A 19,551-nucleotide genomic window follows, 5' to 3' on the forward strand; every position below is an offset into this window, starting at 1 on the left:
ATGCTGGAATTATCACACACAATACACTATGTATGATGCATATTAAAGCTGTTTGAGTACTAATTATGCCCTCTTCATGGACTGGCCACACTCGCTGTAAAATCAAGCATTTGTAAACCACCCTCTAGAAATCCTGCGTTTGCCACTGCCCCCTATTGGAAATATTTGTGTACAGGTTTGATGATGGAGCAAAGTTGCGGTACACACCAGCGGATGCCTTGAGACTACTAACAGCCCTGTTACTTAACCAGTGTAGTGGTTTTATTGAAGGTAAAACAGGTACAGCCGTACTCACTGTTAGAAACACTGGTAGATAGAGTGGAGCTGGAGAGGATCGAGGTGTCATACAGCTCACCAGCTGGTGAGTGTATGAAGCTAGCGGGTAGTGGTGCAGGGTCACTGGCAGGGGTCTTGGGTCGCAGGGAATTGCAGGTCACCCACTATGGCGCTTCAACAGAGTGACAAGATGGTGCCGCGCATGTGCAATACTTAGGTTGGTGGCCCTCTTGGAACCCCTAGGGAATGGAGCCTCCCTGGAGGAGTAGTAAAATGGAGTGTGTGAAGTAAAGTGCTCCACTTTCAACAACCCTCCCCCCAATTCTGAAGAGAAACCAGCCTTGGTCTAAAGCTAGTTGGCACTATGCTGGTAAAAGTTTATAGCCTATTGTGGAAAATTTGCTTGTGCTGGTTTAAAATTGAGAGGTGGGACTTTTAAAAAAAAAAAAAAAAACTCCAGAACGCTGAAAATGTGTGTGTTTTTTTAGCTGATGCACATTGCTGGCAGATTGACTTCTCCATCCCCAAATTCCAGGCTGAGGCTATTACATTGAGCGATATGTAGGCCAAGATCTCTGCAATTTAACACTACAGGCCATTACATCAGGCCATAAAGTGCAATGAGTCACGCTATTATGAGCTATGTCCAGCAGAGGGAGCTCTAGCCAAGAAGCTTATTATTCATGTATCATCCATTAGACAGAAAACTGTACAGCAGCTGTGCAGGACACGATCACACCCATCTTTTATTGATTAGCCTTGGATGCAGCTGCTAGGTTATTTGTACTGATGTTATTACATGTGATTCTATGTCTATGCGTTAATATTAAGGATCCTGTTGTGTGCCTGCTGTCTGGCCCAGGAATGCATCTTCTGCTGCCTGCATTTCTTGTCATTATTTTGGGCACCCCTTCCTCCCCGGCCTCCCTCTCTCATCAGCACCACGGTGGATTTGATGGGGCTAGAGATGCTTTGACAGAAATGAGAATCCATTACCAGGTGAGAAGCATTCAGAATGACAAGCTAAGCTATGTCACCAGATCTATATGGAATTTGTGTGGCCTGTATTATTATATGTGTTCCCTGTTTACAATAGATAAATAAAAGGCCAATTAAGAAAAATAATAGTGTAGAGTCATATAACTCTTGCCAGAGAAGTAACACAAAGTGTGCTGCAACAATCATATTTCCTATGTTCTACAAGTATTCATTATTGTAGGGTGTAAAAGAGTCATATTTTGTATATTCAGCACTGTGTGCTGTTGGTGGTGACTGGATGCAGATTTTATGTCTGGTTAATTTTGGGGGGTGATTCAGGGTTGGATATAAGTCACCACATTTACATCTAAGTGCACAGAAATAAATGGAGAGTTCATCTATGAAGTATGAACAGAGTTGGGCGGCTGCACCAATGCCCCTCGCTATGCACTTGCATCAGCTGATGAAACAAATTACAGACCAAAGTGTGCTAGAAGCACCAGAGCAGATAGCGACACCCCAGGCAGGAAAGAGGAACTGCATGGGTTATGACAGGTGCAGGGTGCTAGAATTAACACTATATGGGTCAGGTATAAGTGCGCTCTGATAGTGAGGATGGTTACTGCTGCAAGCGCATGGCGAGGGGCATAGATGCAGCCAACTCTGTTCATAGGTGAACTCTCCATATATTTATGTGCACTTAGATGTAAATGTGGTGACTTATATCCAACCCAAAATTACCCCCCAAACTTAACCAGACATAAAATCTGCATTCAGACACCACCAACAGCACACAATGCTGAATTTAGACAAATATTACCTTTTGCACCCTACACTAATGAATGCTTGTAGAACATAGGAAATATGATTGTTGATTTTTCTTAATTGGCCTTTTATTTATCTATTATAGAAAATTCCAAGGGGTGGTACGTACACCGTCATTTCCAAATACATTTATAGGTGCTACTATTCTATGACTGAAAATACAATACACAATCCAAGATGACCTGTGACACATGGGATTCCGGCGGACAGAATGCCGACGCTGTAATCCCGACACCTGTCAGAATCCCGACGCTGGCATCCAAGCCGCTGGAATCCCGAGGGTAAGTAGCAGGGTTAGAGGGAGGGTTAGGAGGTAAGGGTTAAGCACTAGGGTGATGGTCAGGGTTAGGCACTAAGGGGGGAGGGTTAGGGTAAGTCACTAAGGGGGGAGGGTTAGGTTTAGGCACTAGAGGGGGAGGTTAGGTTTAGGCACTGGTAAGGGAGGGTTAGGATTAGGGTAAGGAGAGGTGGAGGACTAGCATACCGACTGACAGGTGTCGGTATGCTAGCCTTGTCAGGATGCCGGTATCAGGATTTTGACCGCCGGGATCCCGAACGCTGGCATCCCGTACCCATCCCTAGTATAATAGCTGTTGAACTTTTACCATATTCATGGTTTTTACCATATTCATATTCACCCAGGGGAAATCCATGCAAACAAAGGAAGTACATACAAACTCCACTTACATTAAAACCCACGTAAACATGGAGAGAACATACAAACTCCACTTGGTATTGTCTTGGTGAAAATCAAACGTAGGACCAGGTGCTGTGAGGCAGTAATGCTAATTCCCGTGTCAACTGTACTTTGACACAAATGGCTCTATTCAATTCAACGCTAAATGAATAGCGCCCGGGAAGGAGCTCCCAGAGCTATTCAATTCAGCACGCTGTTACGTTGGAGATTGGCATCGCGCCAGCAGTTTTGTCGGATTTCTGCTCGGAACCCAGGAGGGGTGTAAGAAGAAATCCTTCAGTCGGGCTTAACAGCGCGCTGCATTGAATAGCACCAGGAGCTCCTTCCCGGCGCTATTTAATTCGTGTTGCATTGAATTGAGCCCAAAGATAATAATAAAATAGCTGTATTATTGTAAAAGTCAGTTTATTAAATCAATATTTTTGCAGAGTTCAACAGCTATTTCATTATAGTGTCGAAAGTATGTACCTGCCTACTGGATTAAAAAAATAAAACACATTGGGCCACACAGGAAAAAAAAATAAAACGCATTGGCCCCTACAGAAAATATAAAACACATTGGCTCCTGACAGGAAAAACAAACACATTGGCCCCCACAGGTAAAAAAAAATAAAACACACCGGTCCCCATAGAAAAAAAATATAATTTATATAATTCCTTCAGTCCCCCACAGAAGACTGACCTGTCTGCAGTACTTGCTGACAGTACTCGGCTGTTTAGCTCCTGGATCAAGACTTGTTTATTGTGATCACGAAGTGCCTGGGCTGGCAACAGTACCAACACAGGATAGTGTGTGTCCCTGGGCTGGGGGGTACTGTATGTCTAGGGGCAGGGTGGGGAGTGTATGCCCCTGGGGCCAGGGTGGGGGTAGTATGTGTCCTTAGAGCTGGGTATGTTCCGCAGGCCGGGCGAATACGGCAGGTTACGGTTATGTTCCGGATATGTTGTGGAGGCCCTGTGGTTAGTATGTCCCAGGGGATAGGGCTGGGTAGCCTATCGCCCCTCACCGGAGCCAGTGCCCGGAGCACGAGAGCCATACACTATGTCAACGCTATACCGCTGCTCGCCTATAAGTGCCCGCTAGCCGGTGCAGGTGACAGCTCTCGGTTTGAGTTCCACAGTGGAATGCAAATCCCGGAAGTGCAGTAGAAGGACTGTATGAATCAGCAAAGGGGAACATGGGAACGGCCCCAGGCAAACTTTCCTGCTGTCCCGGTGGTCCAGTCAGCTCCTGAAGTGAGTTTAGTCAAACCGTTGTAAACCAAGAGTTAAATTTGTCCCTAAAGTAGAACTTATACCGGCCTATTTATCAAACCCTTCCAGCACTTAAATCCTGTGAAAAGTGATCAAAAAACGTATTAAAGCCATTTTAAGGTTTGTTGGCATATAAAGAACTGGTATCTCCTGCAGTTATTGCTAAACCGATCTCAGCAGCTGTCCCTAATGTACTCTAGGGGGACTGCAAAGGGTGCGGGGGGTGCGGGTGTCACCCGTCGAAGGGTGACACCAAGGTGCCGGCTCCCCCTCAGTGACAGGAGCCGGGTGCTGCACTGTAGCAATAAGTGCAGCACTCAGCTCCTGTCACAGTGAGGAAGCCGGCACTCCACACCTCCGGCACTCCCCACCACCCAAGTGATGATAACCTCGGGCCGCAGTTTGGGCCGCAAGGCCACGACCCTGCGAGATTACGCCCCCTTTTCAGTAGCAAGCATGGCATCCGTTCCCACACCGGGTGTCACCACGGGGAGGGACGCCACTGTGCTATACAACAAGCTTTGAAAAACATAGCTTTTGCTGTCTGAAGAAGGTGCTAGCTTGTGTTACCTATGAGTGATGCAAGGTAGGGTAACATTTTTGAAATCTGATTGGGATAAATTTACTAAACTGAGTGTTTTTAGAATTGGAGATGTTGCCCATAGCAACCTATCAGATTCTAAAGCAGGGCATACACGGTGCGATGGCACTGTGCGACACGACGGGGGATCCAACATATCGGGCGGTCTCCACACACGGTGCGATCGTGTGGCCAACCGCTATTCCGGCTCCCCCCTAACCGCATAGCTCTGCATGGGATCGCTCATCGCATCCCCTGATCGACTCAACCTGCAGTAAGATCAGGGGGTGCGATGTATAACCCCATGGGTGCGCACTCAGTCCGACAAAAGGCCCATACACAGTGCGATGCAGCCAAATCATACCAATCCGTCAGATCGGCTGCTTTATCGCACCGTGTATGGCCCGCATTACTATTATCTTCTAGAAGGTGCTAGGTAAATGTTAAGTTGAATCTGATTGGTTGCTATGGGCAACATCTCCACTTTTAAAAACTCTCACTTTAGTAAATATACCCCATTGTTTCTTACAGTCTTTGCTAGAAAAATATATCAGCCCATCAGCTTGTGTGTCTGGTTAACGTCCCACTGCAGTAACAGACCCCAGTTATACATGAAGTAAGACTCGTTCAATTTGCCTACCTAGAAATACCTACTGCAGGGACGAAACTAGGATATCTGTCACCCGGTGCAAGGCAGTAATTTTGCGCCCCTCTCTTGTACCTGGATTTTGTCCTTGCGCCTCCATAAGGCAGTGCACTAGTCAGATATCCCTGGTATAGTGACTAACATTTTTCCACACACCATAATGCCCATTACACATTATGTCACACACTGTAATGCCTATTACCAAAGTGCCACTTACACTGGTGACACCATTTTATGCCCCACAGTAAGGCTTCTAATTACTTTAAAACTAACTGCTCGTTGTCAGGGGATTTATGCTCATTACCAGGGATTCCATGCTTATTGTCAGGGGTTTCATGCTCATTGCCAGGGGGTTTCATGCTCGTTACCATGGGGTTTATGCTTGTTGCCAGGGGGTTTCATGCTCATTGCCAGGGTGTTTCATGCTCATTGCCATGGGGTTTATGCTTGTTGCCATGGGGTTTATGCTCGTTGCCAGGGGGTTTCATGCTCGTTGCCAGGGGGTTTCATGCTCGTTGCCAGGGGGTTTATGCTCATTGCTAGGGGTTTTCAGCTTTCTGCATCTTCTGCCGGCAGCGCCAGCGTTCCCGGCACTTCCAGGAACGCTATGTGCATTGCACTGGCCTAACAGACACTAGAGGCCCAGTAGGACCTCTAGCATCTGTCTCCTCCTTGGCACAGCCATTTTTGGATGGCCGTTTTCAGCAGAGCCCATGCGGATGGCTAGTCTGCATGGAATCTGCAGCCCCCGAGTCACTGCGCACTACAAGACTGCACGGGGTGTGCAGGCCCTTTTTCACCCCCTGCATTCCGGCACCCGGTGCACGTGAACCTCTAGCCCCCCCCCCCAGTTGCGGCCCTGCCTACTGACTCACGATTTTTCAGGTAGTCCCCTGCACCCCAGAAGAGTGGGCGAATATCCTCCATCCCATCCACTTCTTAGTAAAATGGGCAGGATGGGGAGATAATTACCGAGAAATGCAAGTCCTTAAGAAGGGGGTGGGGCTAAAATTATGTGACCATGTCATTTTAGTCCCAGCTCCTCCTCACTGACCCACCATGTCCTCCTCATTGACCAGAGAATCATGGCATTTTGCAGCAATGGGGATAGTGCAGAGAGGGAAGTACTAATTATCCAAGCTCGGGCTTGTTGGAGGGGTCCGGCGGGGACTCAGGTCAGCTGCTGAGGGGGACAAAAGTATAGTATTTTTTCAATGTTTGGTGGGGAGGTGGCGTGCCCATGCCTACCGTATTTGTCCACGCCTCCAGTACCCGGACCCCATTTGGCTCTTGATCATATGTTGTGAATTTGCATAAGCAATCGAAGCTCAGGATTAAAGTATTACTTTGTGGAAATGCAAATGCTTTGTATCAATCAGCATCAGAGTGCTGGGTGCAGAGAGAGCTGTAACTAGACTTTTTGGTGCCCTGGGCCAGAAGGTGAATTTGCGCCCCCCCCTTCCCCTCATTTTTCAAATAGTGACATAAGACGTAAGCCAAAAAAAGGGACGTGGCCTCATGGGGGAGGTTCATACGATGTTGAAGGGGTACCAATGACTGCATTGATGATACACAATAATTATGCAGTATAACTCACCAGCTCTAGATGTAGGACAGCGCTGATGAAGCTGCACCAATTGGTGACTGTGTTCAGGGCTCAGAAATTGTGGGGCAGATAGCTCCATGTGTAAAGTGTCTGACTGCCATGTGAGAGGTGATAGGTTCGAGTCCCGGGTATGACAGTATTTTGATTTGTGTGAGTTAAATAAAAGAGGATGTGACTGAAGGTGCTTGGGGGTTTCCAGATGGAAGGGTAGTCTGCCAGGGATAAGATAGTGGCAGCCAGGAGATGCTGGGGATAAAAGAAAAGGAAGCTACAAGTAAAAATTTGACAGGTGCTGCCGAACAGTGCCCTCTGTCCTGCGGTGCCCTGTGCCGTGGCACATGTCGCACCACTCTAGTTACAGCCCTGGCTGAGTGCCTTTAGTATTAATATTAAGTAGACTGAACACAGAGACATGTGTGACTGGTTGTTGGGGATTGTTTTGTTAGGCCAGCTCACAAAATGGCTGACTTAGTTGTGTTTAGACAACATGTGCACTTGATAATACGGAACTTTATAAAGTCATAAAAGTTATTTTTACACTTCACAGATGAATGACAGCAGCGAGGCTGAGACAGAGAATGCTCAGAGGCTGGTAGTAGGGGAATCACTACAAGAGAAAAGAGCAGAGGGTAAGCTGGCAAAGGTGAGACAAATGACAGTATAAAGTACTGTAGCTTTTCTGCTGTATAGCACAGTTACATAATCCATCACATTCTGGTTTCATACTGTATATAGATGTGGTCAGTGAGCAAATTCTAAATAATTTTCAAGATTAATAAGAAATGTTCTGCCATGCAGGGAAATGTAAGACTATACAGCACAGTCTCATCACACACTTTAATAGCTTAGTACTACTTTAAATGTTGAGGACAAATGACAGGGTAAAGGGTAAAGGAGAACTGCAGTCTCCATTATATTATATTTTTACTGATACCACCTTTTCACTAACTAGTAAAACCTCTAATGCGGGGTACTCACCTGGCCGGCCCAGCGACCGCCCCGCCGTCTGACCGACGGATTTGGTAAGCCTACACACTAACCAATCGGCCGCTCAATATGTGCAGCACCCGGCTCCTGGTCACTGAGAAGGAGCCGGCATTTTATTGTCACTCCCTCGGATGGTGACTGGATCGCCTACATTTCTTGTTCCCACTCTATTTTATGGGATCCTTCGTGCATACTTGCCTACTTACAATTTCTCCTCTGCAGAAGAAGACTGGGTAGGAGAGGCAGGGAGTGGGCAGAATGCGGGAGAAGTGCCTACCATTCCGGGGGTGCGGGGGGTTACCCGAAAAATCAGGAGCCTCTCTCGAATCACAGGAGGGTAGACATGTATGCCTTGGGGACTGTGGGCCTGATTAACTACGGGTCGCAATACTGCGTATGCATTGCAGTTCAACTGCGATAGCAAGCTAATCCATTGCATACTCAGCACCACATAAGGATGCCCACTTTACCTTACACACATCCGTAATGTTTACCAGAATAGCGAATCCATTGGTACAATCGAGTACCATCGCAGCCTCACGCACTTGCAGGTGGTGCGGGGCACTGTTATGTCATGGGCACAAGACATAGACAATAACGGATTAACGACAGGGAGAGGCTGAGGCAGTCACCCACCGGCCACCACAATAGAGACGACACTCAGGGGCGGATTAGCTTGTTGACTAATGAGGCCACCTGTAGTCCGCAGACGCTATCTGTTTCCTGGTGGCAGGCGCTGCCACTTTGTGTCCCTGCATAACGACCATATTATATAGATATCAGCCACAGTGAAAACAATGTCATTAAAGGATTAGTATTTCTTTGTAAAGCACTGATGGTCACACTGCCCTTTAAAGAAGAGGTTCCAATATGTCTTCAGTATTATCATTTGAGAGCGAGTGTTGCTCCAGCTTTTGTGATGCAGTGACTTGAATATAAAGTGACTTGCAGTTATGACTTTAAGAAATTGGGAACATTAATGAAAAAAACCTAGTCCAATGAAAATAGGTGGTTTTGCCTGTAGCAGTCAATCAGTTTCAGGGATTTATCTAGTGCATGGTATGAAAATAAAACAAATATGTGGTTGTTGCTATGAGTAACACCACCTTTTTTGGTCCAGTAAATTACAGAGAATTATAAATATCACTCAGAGGTCCATGTTAGCTGCTAGTACTCAGCAGGGACATGGGAAATGAGCATCACATCATGGATCGTCATTGATGTCTGTGGTATGCAATTGATTTTCTCCCTTCTGTTTGGCATCACATGTTACAGGATTGTAATGATTCCACTTACTGCCCAGAGGACCAGTATTGCCATGTGTCATTATTTACTGCTGAATGCCAGGAATGCAAAACTAAGGAAACGGTGAGAAATATATTTGGCTACATGATCTGCAAAATGTGCATTTATTATTAATATTATTATTATTATTAGGTTTTCACTTATTTATCAGTTTATTTTACCAACAACCAACGAATTCCTGAAACATCTGTATGTATATATACAGTATATACAGTGGGTAAAATAAGTATTGAACACATCAACATTTTTCTCAGTAAGTATATTTGTAATGGGGCTATTGTAATTAAAGTTTCACCAAATTTAAACAAAATGATTGAAAAAGTATTGAACACATGAAGAAAGGGAGGTGAAAGGGAGGTGCAAAAGGGCACGGAAAGCCAAGACACCAGCTGAAATCTATCAGTAATTAGAAAGCAATCCTGCCCCTTATTAGTGCAAATTAATATAAGATGGTTCAGTCCCAAATTATGGCATAAGAAAAGGTGGCTCATTACCAAGGTTTCACACACAAAACATCTCATGATGGGTAAAGGCAAAGAGCTCTCTCAAGACCTTCGCAACCTTATTGTTGCAAAACAAACTGATGGCATTGGTTACAGAAGGATTTCTAAACTTCCGAATGTTCCAGTGAGCACTGTTGAGGTCATAATCTGGAAGTGGAAAGAACATCATTTCACCATAAACTGGCCACGTCCAGGTGCTCCTCGCAAGATTTCTGACAGAGGAGTGAAAAGAATTATCAGAAGAGTTGTCAAGATCCAAGGACCACTTGTGGAGAGCTTCAGGAAGACCTGGATTTAGCAGGTACACTTGTTTCAAAGTACACAATAAGTAATGCACTCAACCACCATGGCCTGTATGTACGCTCACCATACAAGACTCCATTGCTGAAGAAAAAGCTTGTTGAAACTCATTTAAAGTTTGCTGCACAATATTTGGACAAGCCTGTGAAATACTGGGAGAATAAAGTTTGGTCAGAGGAGATCAAAATTTAACTCTTTGGATGCCATAAAACACACCATGTCTGGAGGAGAAATGGCACTGCACATCACTCCAAAAACACCATACCAACAGTGAAGATTGGAGGTGGGAACATCATGGCGTGGGGCTGTTTTTTAGCATATGGTACTAGCATACTTCATGTCATTGAAGGAAAGATGAATGGAAAAATGTACAGAGACATTTTTGATAAAAATCTGTTGCCATCTACCAGGATGGTGAAGATGAAATGAGGGTGGACATTTCAGCAAGACAATGATCCCAAACACACAGCCAAGGAAAGAAAATAAAGCTGCTAGAATGGCCCAGCCAATCACCTGACTTGAATCCAATTGAAAATCTATGGAAAGAACTAAAGATCAGAGTTCATAGAAGATGCCCATGGAACCTTTACGATTTGAAGACTGTCTGTGTGGAAGAATGGACCACAATCACACCTGAGCAATGCATGTGACTAGTTTCTCCATATAGGAGGCATCTTGAAGTTGTCATTACCAACAAAGGCTTTTGTACGAAGTATTAAGTTTCAGTAAGCGTGTTCAATTATTTTTCCCTGTGTCATTTCACATTATTACACATAATTTAATTTATGGACATCTATGGTTTGATTTCTTTGCATGTGTTAATTGCATGGGTTGTTGCTGACATTTGGTGAACATTTCATTACAATAGCCCCATTACAAATATACAGTGCATCCGGAAAGTATTCACAACATTACATCCTTATTCCAAAATGGAATAAATTAATTTTTGTCCTCAAAATTCTACACACAATACCCCATAATGACAACATGTAAAAGGTTTTTTTGAGATTTTTGCAAATTTAATAAAATAAAATAACTAAGAAATCACATGTACATAAGTATTCACAGTCTTTGCCATGAAGCTCAAAATTGAGCTCAAGTGCATTCTGTTTCCACTGATCATCCTTGAGATGTTCCTACAACTTAATTGAAGTCCACCTGTGGTAAATTCAGTTTATTGGACATTATTTTGAAAGGCATACAACTGTCTATATCAGGTCCCACACTTGACAGTGCATGTCAGAGCACAAACCAAGCATGAAGTCCAAGAAATTGTCCGTAGACCTCCGAGACAGGATTGTCTGGAGGCACAAATCTGGGGAAGGGTACAGAAAAATATCTGCTGCTTTGAAGGTCCCAATGAGCACAGTGCCTCCATCATCCGTAAATGGAAGAAGTTCGGAACCACCAGGACTCTTCCTAGAGTTGGTCGGCCGTCGATTAGAAGGACCTAAGCGATCGGGGGAGAAGGACCCTAGTCAGGGAGGTGACCAAGAACCCGATAGTCACGCTGTCAGAGCAACAGCATTCCTTTGTGGAGAGATGAGAACCTTCCAGAAGGACAACCATCTCTGTAGCAATCCACCAATCAGGCCTGTATGGTAGAGTGGCCAGACGGAAGCCACTCCTTAGTAAAAAGCACATGGCAGCCCGTCTGGAGTTTGCCAAAATGCACCTGAAGGACTCTCACACCATGATGCGACAAAGATTGAACTCTTTGGCGTGAATGACACGCGTTATGTTTGGAGGAAACCAGGCACCGCTCATCACCAGGCCAATACCATTCCTACAGTGAAGCATGGTGGTGGCAGCATCATACTGTGGGGATGTTTTTCAGCGCCAGTCAGGATAGAGGGAAAGATGAATGCAGCAATGTACAGAGACATCCTGGATGAAAACCTGCTGCAGAGCGCTCTTGACCTCAGACTGAGGCGATGGTTCATCTTTAAGCAGGACAACAACCCTAAGCACACAGTCAAGATATCACAGGAGTGGCTTCAGGACAACTCTGTGAATGTCCTTGAGTGGCCCAGCCAGAGCCCAGACTTGAATCCAATTGAACATCTCTGGAGAGATCTGAAAATGGTTGTGCACCAACGCTTCCCATCCAACCTGATGGAGCTCGAGAGGTGCTGCAAAGAGAAATTGGCGAAACTGCCCAAAGATAGGTAAGCCAAGCTTATGGCATCATATTCACAAAGACTTGAGGCTGTAATTGCTGCCAAAGGTGCATCAACACAGTATTGAGTAAAGGTTGTGAATACTTACAGTATGTACATGTGATTTCTTAGTGGTTTTTTTTAATTACATTTGCAAAAATCGCAAAAAAACTTTTTACACGTTGTCATTATGGGGTATTGTGTGTAGAATTTTGAGGACAAAAATGAATTTATTCAATTTTGGTATAAGGCTGTAACACAACAAAAAGTGGAAAAAGTGAAGCGTTGTGATACTTTCCAGATGTACTGTATTTACTGAGAAAAATGTTGATGTGTTGAATACTTATTTTACCCGCTGTGTGTATATATATATATATATATATATATATATATATACACATATATATATATACATATGAACTATGTGACTGATAAATGATTGCTGTACCCTGATGAGTATACAGCATTTTTGCACCTTTTATCATGACTGATGGCATGATGTTATATTAAAACACTTTTTTCATTTTTGCAAATACGTTGCTTATTTCTGGACATTCTGGAATATGCTGCACCAGAGGTGTCAAAAGTAATAATGTAAAAATGTGTTAGGGGCCTATTCATTGATAATTATGTATACAACTTGCCGCAATCCCTAACACTTCTATCAAAGCAGGGCCGCAACTAGGGTGCACCGCTGTACCCAGTGCCAGTGACCTCCAGCCCGGCGCTGCAGAGAGGCTCCAAGCCAGGCGCCCGCTGGTAATATTTATTACCAGCGGACGCGCGGCTCCTTCTCTGCAGCGATGCGGTGTAGCCGGAGCCAGAGGCTGGAGTTCTCTCCCCAACTCCACCTTCCGGCTCTCCCCACGGGCACTATGGGAGAGACATCATGACGTTTCCCCCATAGTTCCGAGGAGCAGCCGGCGGACCGGATGCGACGTTGGATGCAGGAGCAGGGTTCAAGGTAAGTATTTTATGGGGGCAGGGACATTACTATGGGGGCATGGGCAATAATGGGCATTACTAATGGGGCATGAGCACGACAGGGGCATTACTATTGGGGCAAGGGCACTACAGAGGCATTACCACAGGGGCATTACTGTGGGGGCATGAGCACTACAGGGGCATTACTGTAATGCACTACAGGGATATTACTATGGGGCATGGGCACTGCAGGGGCATTACTATGAGAGCATGGACACTACAGGGACATTACTATGAAAGCATGGGCACTACAGGGGCATTACCACAAGGGCATTAATATGGGAGCATGGGCACTACAGGGGCATTACTATGAGAGCATGGACACTACAGGGACATTACTATGAAAGCATGGGCACTACAGGGGCATTACCACAAGGGCATTAATATGGGAGCATGGGCACTACAGGGGCATTACTATGGGGGTATTAACATATGGGCATTACAATATGGGCACTACTACAGGGGCATTGCTCTGGGGGCATTACTTTGGGGGCATCATATGGGCACTACTACAGGGGCATTACTATATGGGCACTACTACAGGGGCATTACCTCAGGGGGCATTACTATAGGGGCACTGCTGCAGAGGGAAATACCAGGGGAGGCGCCAAATTACTGTCTTGCCCCTGGTGACAAAAATCCTAGTTTCGGCCCTGATCAAAGTAGCAGGGTTGGTTATCAGTGCCATGCTATCTGACTGCGTATGTGTGACCTGAGTTTTCATATGCGCATAGGTGCAAGTCTCGCAGTACGGAGGTGGCGGAGGGATCTGGATCTCTCTGCGCAACCACAGCCTTAATTTCCATGGGAAGGATCGGGGCGCAGGGAATCAGCACCATCTGAAGGGGATACGTACAGTATCCCGATACAGGGGATGCCGGAGCTTAGAATACCGGCGCCAGAATCCCAGTGCCGGCATCCCGACTGCCAGCATCCCGAATGTAAGTAGCGGGGTTGAGGGGAGGGTTAGTGTTAGGGGTAAGGGTTAGGCACTAGGGGGAGTGCTAGAGTTGGTCTTTATTATGGCATTACTGGGAACCCAAAAATTAGCTTTTTTGTGGACTGTCCACATGTGCAAAAGCGGCTTAAACATTCAAATTAATGTAATCTTCTTTTTTTTACAGGTAGTGCGCTAATACACAATTTATACACTTACATTTTCAAGCGCTTATTTTATAGTTGTTATTCCAGAGATGTTAATTGAATGAGCTGCTCACTATTATACTTTATTCAGTAGTACAGAACTTATCATTATCTTACCAGCACTAGGGGGGAGGGTTAGGTTTTAGGTGCGGGAGGGGGAGGTTAGGTTCAGGCATCGGAGAGGTAAGGTTAGGATAGGGAGAGGGGGAGGATTAGGATACCTACCGACAGGTGTCGGGATTGTAACACTGTCGGGATATCGTTGTGGAGATTTTAACCGCCGGGATCCAGAGCGCAGGCATCCCGTACCCATCCCATCTGAAGATGGCTTTGGTTCCCGCAAGCAAACTCCCAAAACTTTTATTTTACTAAACGGCACTATTAGGCCCCTAATGATGAATGGGCCTGTTACAAAAAACATGCGGAAACTAGCATTTCTGCATGTGTGATGGGTCCATAACAGATCATGAATAGGCCCCTTTGTATTATAATTTATAATCATAACAATTATTTTACTATTTTTTAAACAGTTAATTAATTCTCCATAAAAGTGGAACTGATATTTCAAGTTGGTGCTTCCAATTCCATAGCTCATGTGTGAAGCGGCTTCCACATGCACAGGAGGCCCTCTTACCGCAGGCGGTCGTTATTTTCAGTCAGGGCTGCATTAAGGGGGGGGCGATAAAGGCGGTCGTCCCGGGGTCCCCACACATAGAGGGGCCCCCACATAGGGTTTGTCCAGCGGCACCTGTTCCCGGGTGGGGGCCGGGCTCAGAAGCTGCGGCTGTTCTATTGCATGCAGCACAGACTCTGAGCGGCTCCCCCGTTCCCTAATCAGCGTCATGTGACACATGTCCGTGATGCTGAGGAGGGAACGCAGGAGCAGCTCTGCTGGCATCAGGTAAGAGAGGCTCTGTATGAGGCTGGAGGGGGCGGAACGTAGTCACCGGCACCGTGTGGCTGAGGGGGATGGAGGTGGTGGGGATTAGTTGGCACAGGCGCCGTGTGACTTGGTGGGGGCCCCCACAACTTAGTTGCCCCGAGGCCCCCACAGCCCTTAATCTGGCCCTGTGGCCAGTATTGAACTGAGCATTGCCTTTGTCCTTCTGCATATTTGGAATAAATGCTGCAGAGAAATTCCATTGTGAATATTGAATGCATGTATATTGAATTTACATCATAATCATTTGTCATGGTGTACCGTGTAAGGTGTGCTAAAATGTCACCCCACCAGTAAATATTCTGCTGATACTGTATAAACCACCTGACATGTTTGCTTTATCATTTGTATCAGCATTGTCAGCAAGATGAGGAGTGCTGCTCTGGGTGGGTCTGCGCCTGGGGCAGATGTACTGACAGTCTGACGGCTGATAGTGGTGGAACAAGATGTGATCCAGCAGAAGACAATTGTGCTCCTGGGTTCTGCTGCTACAAGCCGGAAAGTATGTTTATTATACAGTATCTGCATGTGGTGTAATTTGGTGTCATGAATGCAGAATGTAAGGCCAGTACAGGAGCTGTCTGTATAAACTGACCTATATTATTTATAGCTATGGCAGATCACTGGGCTCCAGTACAGAATTTGTGTTATATGGACCCCTACACAACCCATCACTATTGAAAACACACAATGTAACTTACATTATCCACTTACAGTATGTTCACCTATAGGCCCCTATTTACTACAATCCGCATTTAAAATGCGATTGTAGTGTGATATTTTCAACTAATTTCGCATTGTGAATGTAGGAAATATCACATGGATGTTCTAACTTCTGCATGCAGGGACAGAGCGTGCAGTAAAGCTCTGTTTCTGCGAATCCCGTCCACACACTTCTCTCTGTATATTTCGGAAAAAATACAGGGAGACTGTGTCTGCGCATGCGCCGCCAGCTACCGCCAGGGAGGCTGTCGTAGCATTGGAAAGAAAGACCCTCCTCCTGCAATCCCTGCAAATCCTGTAGCACATCAGCTCATGCCCTGCATCCTGCCTCCTTGTCGGTCCCAGTGCGCATACGCACAATCTTGCAAAAAACGCTCTCATTCAGCACAGATCAAATAAATACGGACATCGAATGACTCCTGGGCTCCGTATGAATCAGCCATCGTTGGGCACATTAATCATGCCGCCAGGTAATCCTGCCGATATGTGAAATAATAATAAGCCACAAAAGTGAGCTTATCGCGCTGGCAACGGCGATGTATGCAGAGACCATATAGACAACTGATTTTGTCTACATCTAGTCACATGATCCAGGCTTTATGGATGGGCTGGTATACTAGTCTATTAGCCTAGGGATGCCCCTGCTTTTTTTTTAAATTTTTAACCACTTCTGTGGCGACCATGACAGTCTGTGCGTTCCCTGACATGGTCACAAATAATGCGATCAGTAGGCAATGCCCACTGGGCGGCTGCTAAAAGATAATCTACCAGCAGCCGCCAATGGCAGAGGGACATCCTGGCTCCTATGCATCCTTGCACCCTCCCCCCAGTGCCTCGTTCGTCAAATAGCGTACAGGAGGTGACATGTCAAATGTGATTGACAGAACAGGGCGTTTTTGGGTGTTGACGGGGGTGGAGATGGAAAAACGCAGGTGTGGCGAGGCGTTTTTGGGGCGTACATACATTAGCAGATGCGAGCGTAAAATGTGTTCGGACCGACTCATACGTCACTGGATGATCCTCTTTCCCTTCAAAATGCTCGCACAGCTTAGGGTCTGGATTACTCGACCACATTGGCGATGGCCTTCTCCTCCGTCCCGGGACTCCACGATGTTGTTGCGATTAATCGTGGGTGATTTGAAAAGCAATTAGTGTTGGATTGAAAACCGGCTTGGTATGTGTTTTGAAATCAGTTTTTTGGGATAGCACAAAACCGTACGCAGGTGGAAATCAGAGCTGCTAATGTCAGGATGACACAATCAATTTGCGTACATTTGTGGGGGTTTATTTTTGCCTCAATTTGGTGGTTAGGGCCTATTGTAACAATAATGTCATCATGTTTTAATTTTCTCACCATTTTATTTTTGCCTCTTGAATTTGCCACGTTATATGAATTTTTTAACGTTCCTTAAAGAGCCCTTTTTTTTAAAAAAAAAAATTTATTTTTTTTTGGCAAGTTTTTGCCTTTTGGGCCAGGATTAAATGTAACCCATTTGTACAATAATGTCACAATACAATGTCAGATTTTTGGCGTCAATTTATTGGTCAAACCAAAACTAAATTACTAAAAAATTTGGGGACATCTTTTTTTGGCAAAGATCAGTCCCAAAATCAAACAAATTGGCCCAACATAACTGTTGACATAAACATACTACAAAAAATTAAAAACATTTCACAAGAAAGGAGAGGGAAGTTTTGACCAGAAAGGAATATGAGCCAAGCACAGAAGGAGTGTGGGAAAAGTCGCCATTGCTGTCACCGTTTTTTCACCCGTTTGGATGGGGGAGGGAGGGCGCCAGACCGGGTCCGGGATGTCATCGGGCTGGCCTGTCCAGAGGCAGATGTTGTGGCCTCTGGACTAGGCACAGGGCTAGGCACATTTGGAGGATTGGCTGATGTTGTGCCAGAGGTGGAGGATCCTGATGTTCCGGCAGGAAGGGAGGTCGGCTCCACCATGTGCTGGCGAACGAGCTGCTCCAGGGCATTGGCGATGCGGATGTTGGCCCTGGTATTTTCCGCCAGGGCCTGACCAATGGTCACGTTGGCCGCAGCATTTTGCTCCAGGGCCTCAGCCACCCGTAGCAGACTGGCGTCCATCCTCTGCAGAATCTCCGTATGGAAATCCGATTTGAAATTGAGTTCTGTGAGGAGGGACACTGCCTGCGAGGGGGATTGCCCTGGACTGGCTTCTGCAGGGTCCTCAGCCGGATGTACTGGTTCCTCCCCTGCCGAGCCAGCAGAAATTCGGCGGCCAAGGCTCCCCTCTGGAGCAGACTCATCCGCCTGTGTCTCTGTTAGGAAAAATGAGAAAAGACTCACATTAGAATCTACATATTGGCCCACTAACATTTCAGAGTTGGTGACATCAAAAGATTTACCTGGGACAACATGAGGATCCGCAAAGTCTGGCATGTCCGTATCCATGTTGGACACGCCAAACACCTCCACAGGCTGCACACACCCCTGTGCCAGCTCTTCTAAATCCGTCAACTCCAATGACACAGGGGTGGGACCCCCACCTGTCCCCCTTGCATGCCTAGCCCTGTCCGCGAGTTTTTGCTTTAGGCAATATTTGAAGTCGGCCCATCTGTGGGAAAAAATGGAAGCCATTATCCTTTTGTTTAAAATGGGGTTTGTTTTTAGGGGGGGCAAGTGCTTACTTACCGCCGTTTGACATCCCGGGCTAGACGGACATAATCACCCACCCTATTGACAGCAACGGCTACCTCTTCCCACATTCTCCACTTCTGGCTTAGACTCATATTCCTGTCTGCCTGTGGCAGGATGTCCACACACTTCTGTATCAAAACCTCCATCTCCTTTCTTGTGAAATGTGGCTGCCTTTTTTTTTTTTCAGCTTTGGCCGGAATACTGGGCCCAGCAGCCTCTTCCATGTCATCCTCCTCACCTATTTGTGTAAATATTCAGATTTCACAAATTCACAACTTGCCCAATCTTATGTTTCAAATTAATCATTGATACAAAATGCATGAAAGACTTACCGCCTGACTCTTGGGCATTGTTTCCCTGGTCTGTCACCATGTCTGAGGTCCAAACAAGAAATACACCAGAATTTAAATGTGTTTTCGTGACGTATTTATACATACGTCCTTATTTTGCGGCCGCATCATTGATTGTGCGTTCCTATGATCCCTCCTTAATTTGTGCGGGAAACGAAACACTATTTATGGCTTGGTGTGTCTCGAGTTGAGGTGGCGTTTTTGGATTGTTGGAGGTTACCTTGGTTGGAGTTTCTTGTTTGCGGATAAAGGAGTTGGCGTTTGGAGTTTATTTTGTTTGCTAGATTTGCGTTTTTATTTTCCGTTCTCTTTTTTGGTATTTTTTTTTTTTGACCTCGTTTCTTGATTTGGTAGGTTTTGTGAAGTCTAACTTTTGTTCAATTGGTGTCTCATTGTGTTTCTTCTTGTTTTTAATTTTTGGATCCATAATTTCATATCTTTTAGCTTTTTATTAATTTCGGACCCAAAGACCTTTTGATTTGGACTCTTATATATTTGCTCTTGGTAAGTCCATTTTTTATCTTGTATTTGTGAACTAATTAGCGCATTTTTCTCAGTTTGTATAGTGACTTGTATTTGCGAACTAATTAGCGCATTTTTCTCAGTTTGTATAGTGACTTGTATT

General features: G+C 45.5%; 1 protein-coding gene across 1 annotated transcript in view; it reads left to right on the top strand.

The window, feature by feature from the left end:
- Positions 1-984: 984 nt before the first annotated feature.
- LOC148501053 (uncharacterized) overlaps positions 985-19,551 on the top strand; it is a 34,566-nt gene continuing 15,999 nt past the window's right edge. The window contains exons 1-4 of the mRNA XM_088450980.1: positions 985-1,275; positions 7,410-7,505; positions 9,125-9,217; positions 15,538-15,685. Coding sequence (XP_088307106.1) covers positions 1,066-1,275; positions 7,410-7,505; positions 9,125-9,217; positions 15,538-15,685 — 547 coding nt within the window. The 5' untranslated portion in view covers positions 985-1,065. The remainder of the gene's footprint in view (positions 1,276-7,409; positions 7,506-9,124; positions 9,218-15,537; positions 15,686-19,551) is intronic.

Source organism: Taudactylus pleione, unplaced genomic scaffold (assembly GCF_031769625.1).
Source record: "Taudactylus pleione unplaced genomic scaffold, aTauple2 ptg000535l, whole genome shotgun sequence".
Lineage (NCBI taxonomy): Eukaryota > Metazoa > Chordata > Amphibia > Anura > Myobatrachidae > Taudactylus > Taudactylus pleione.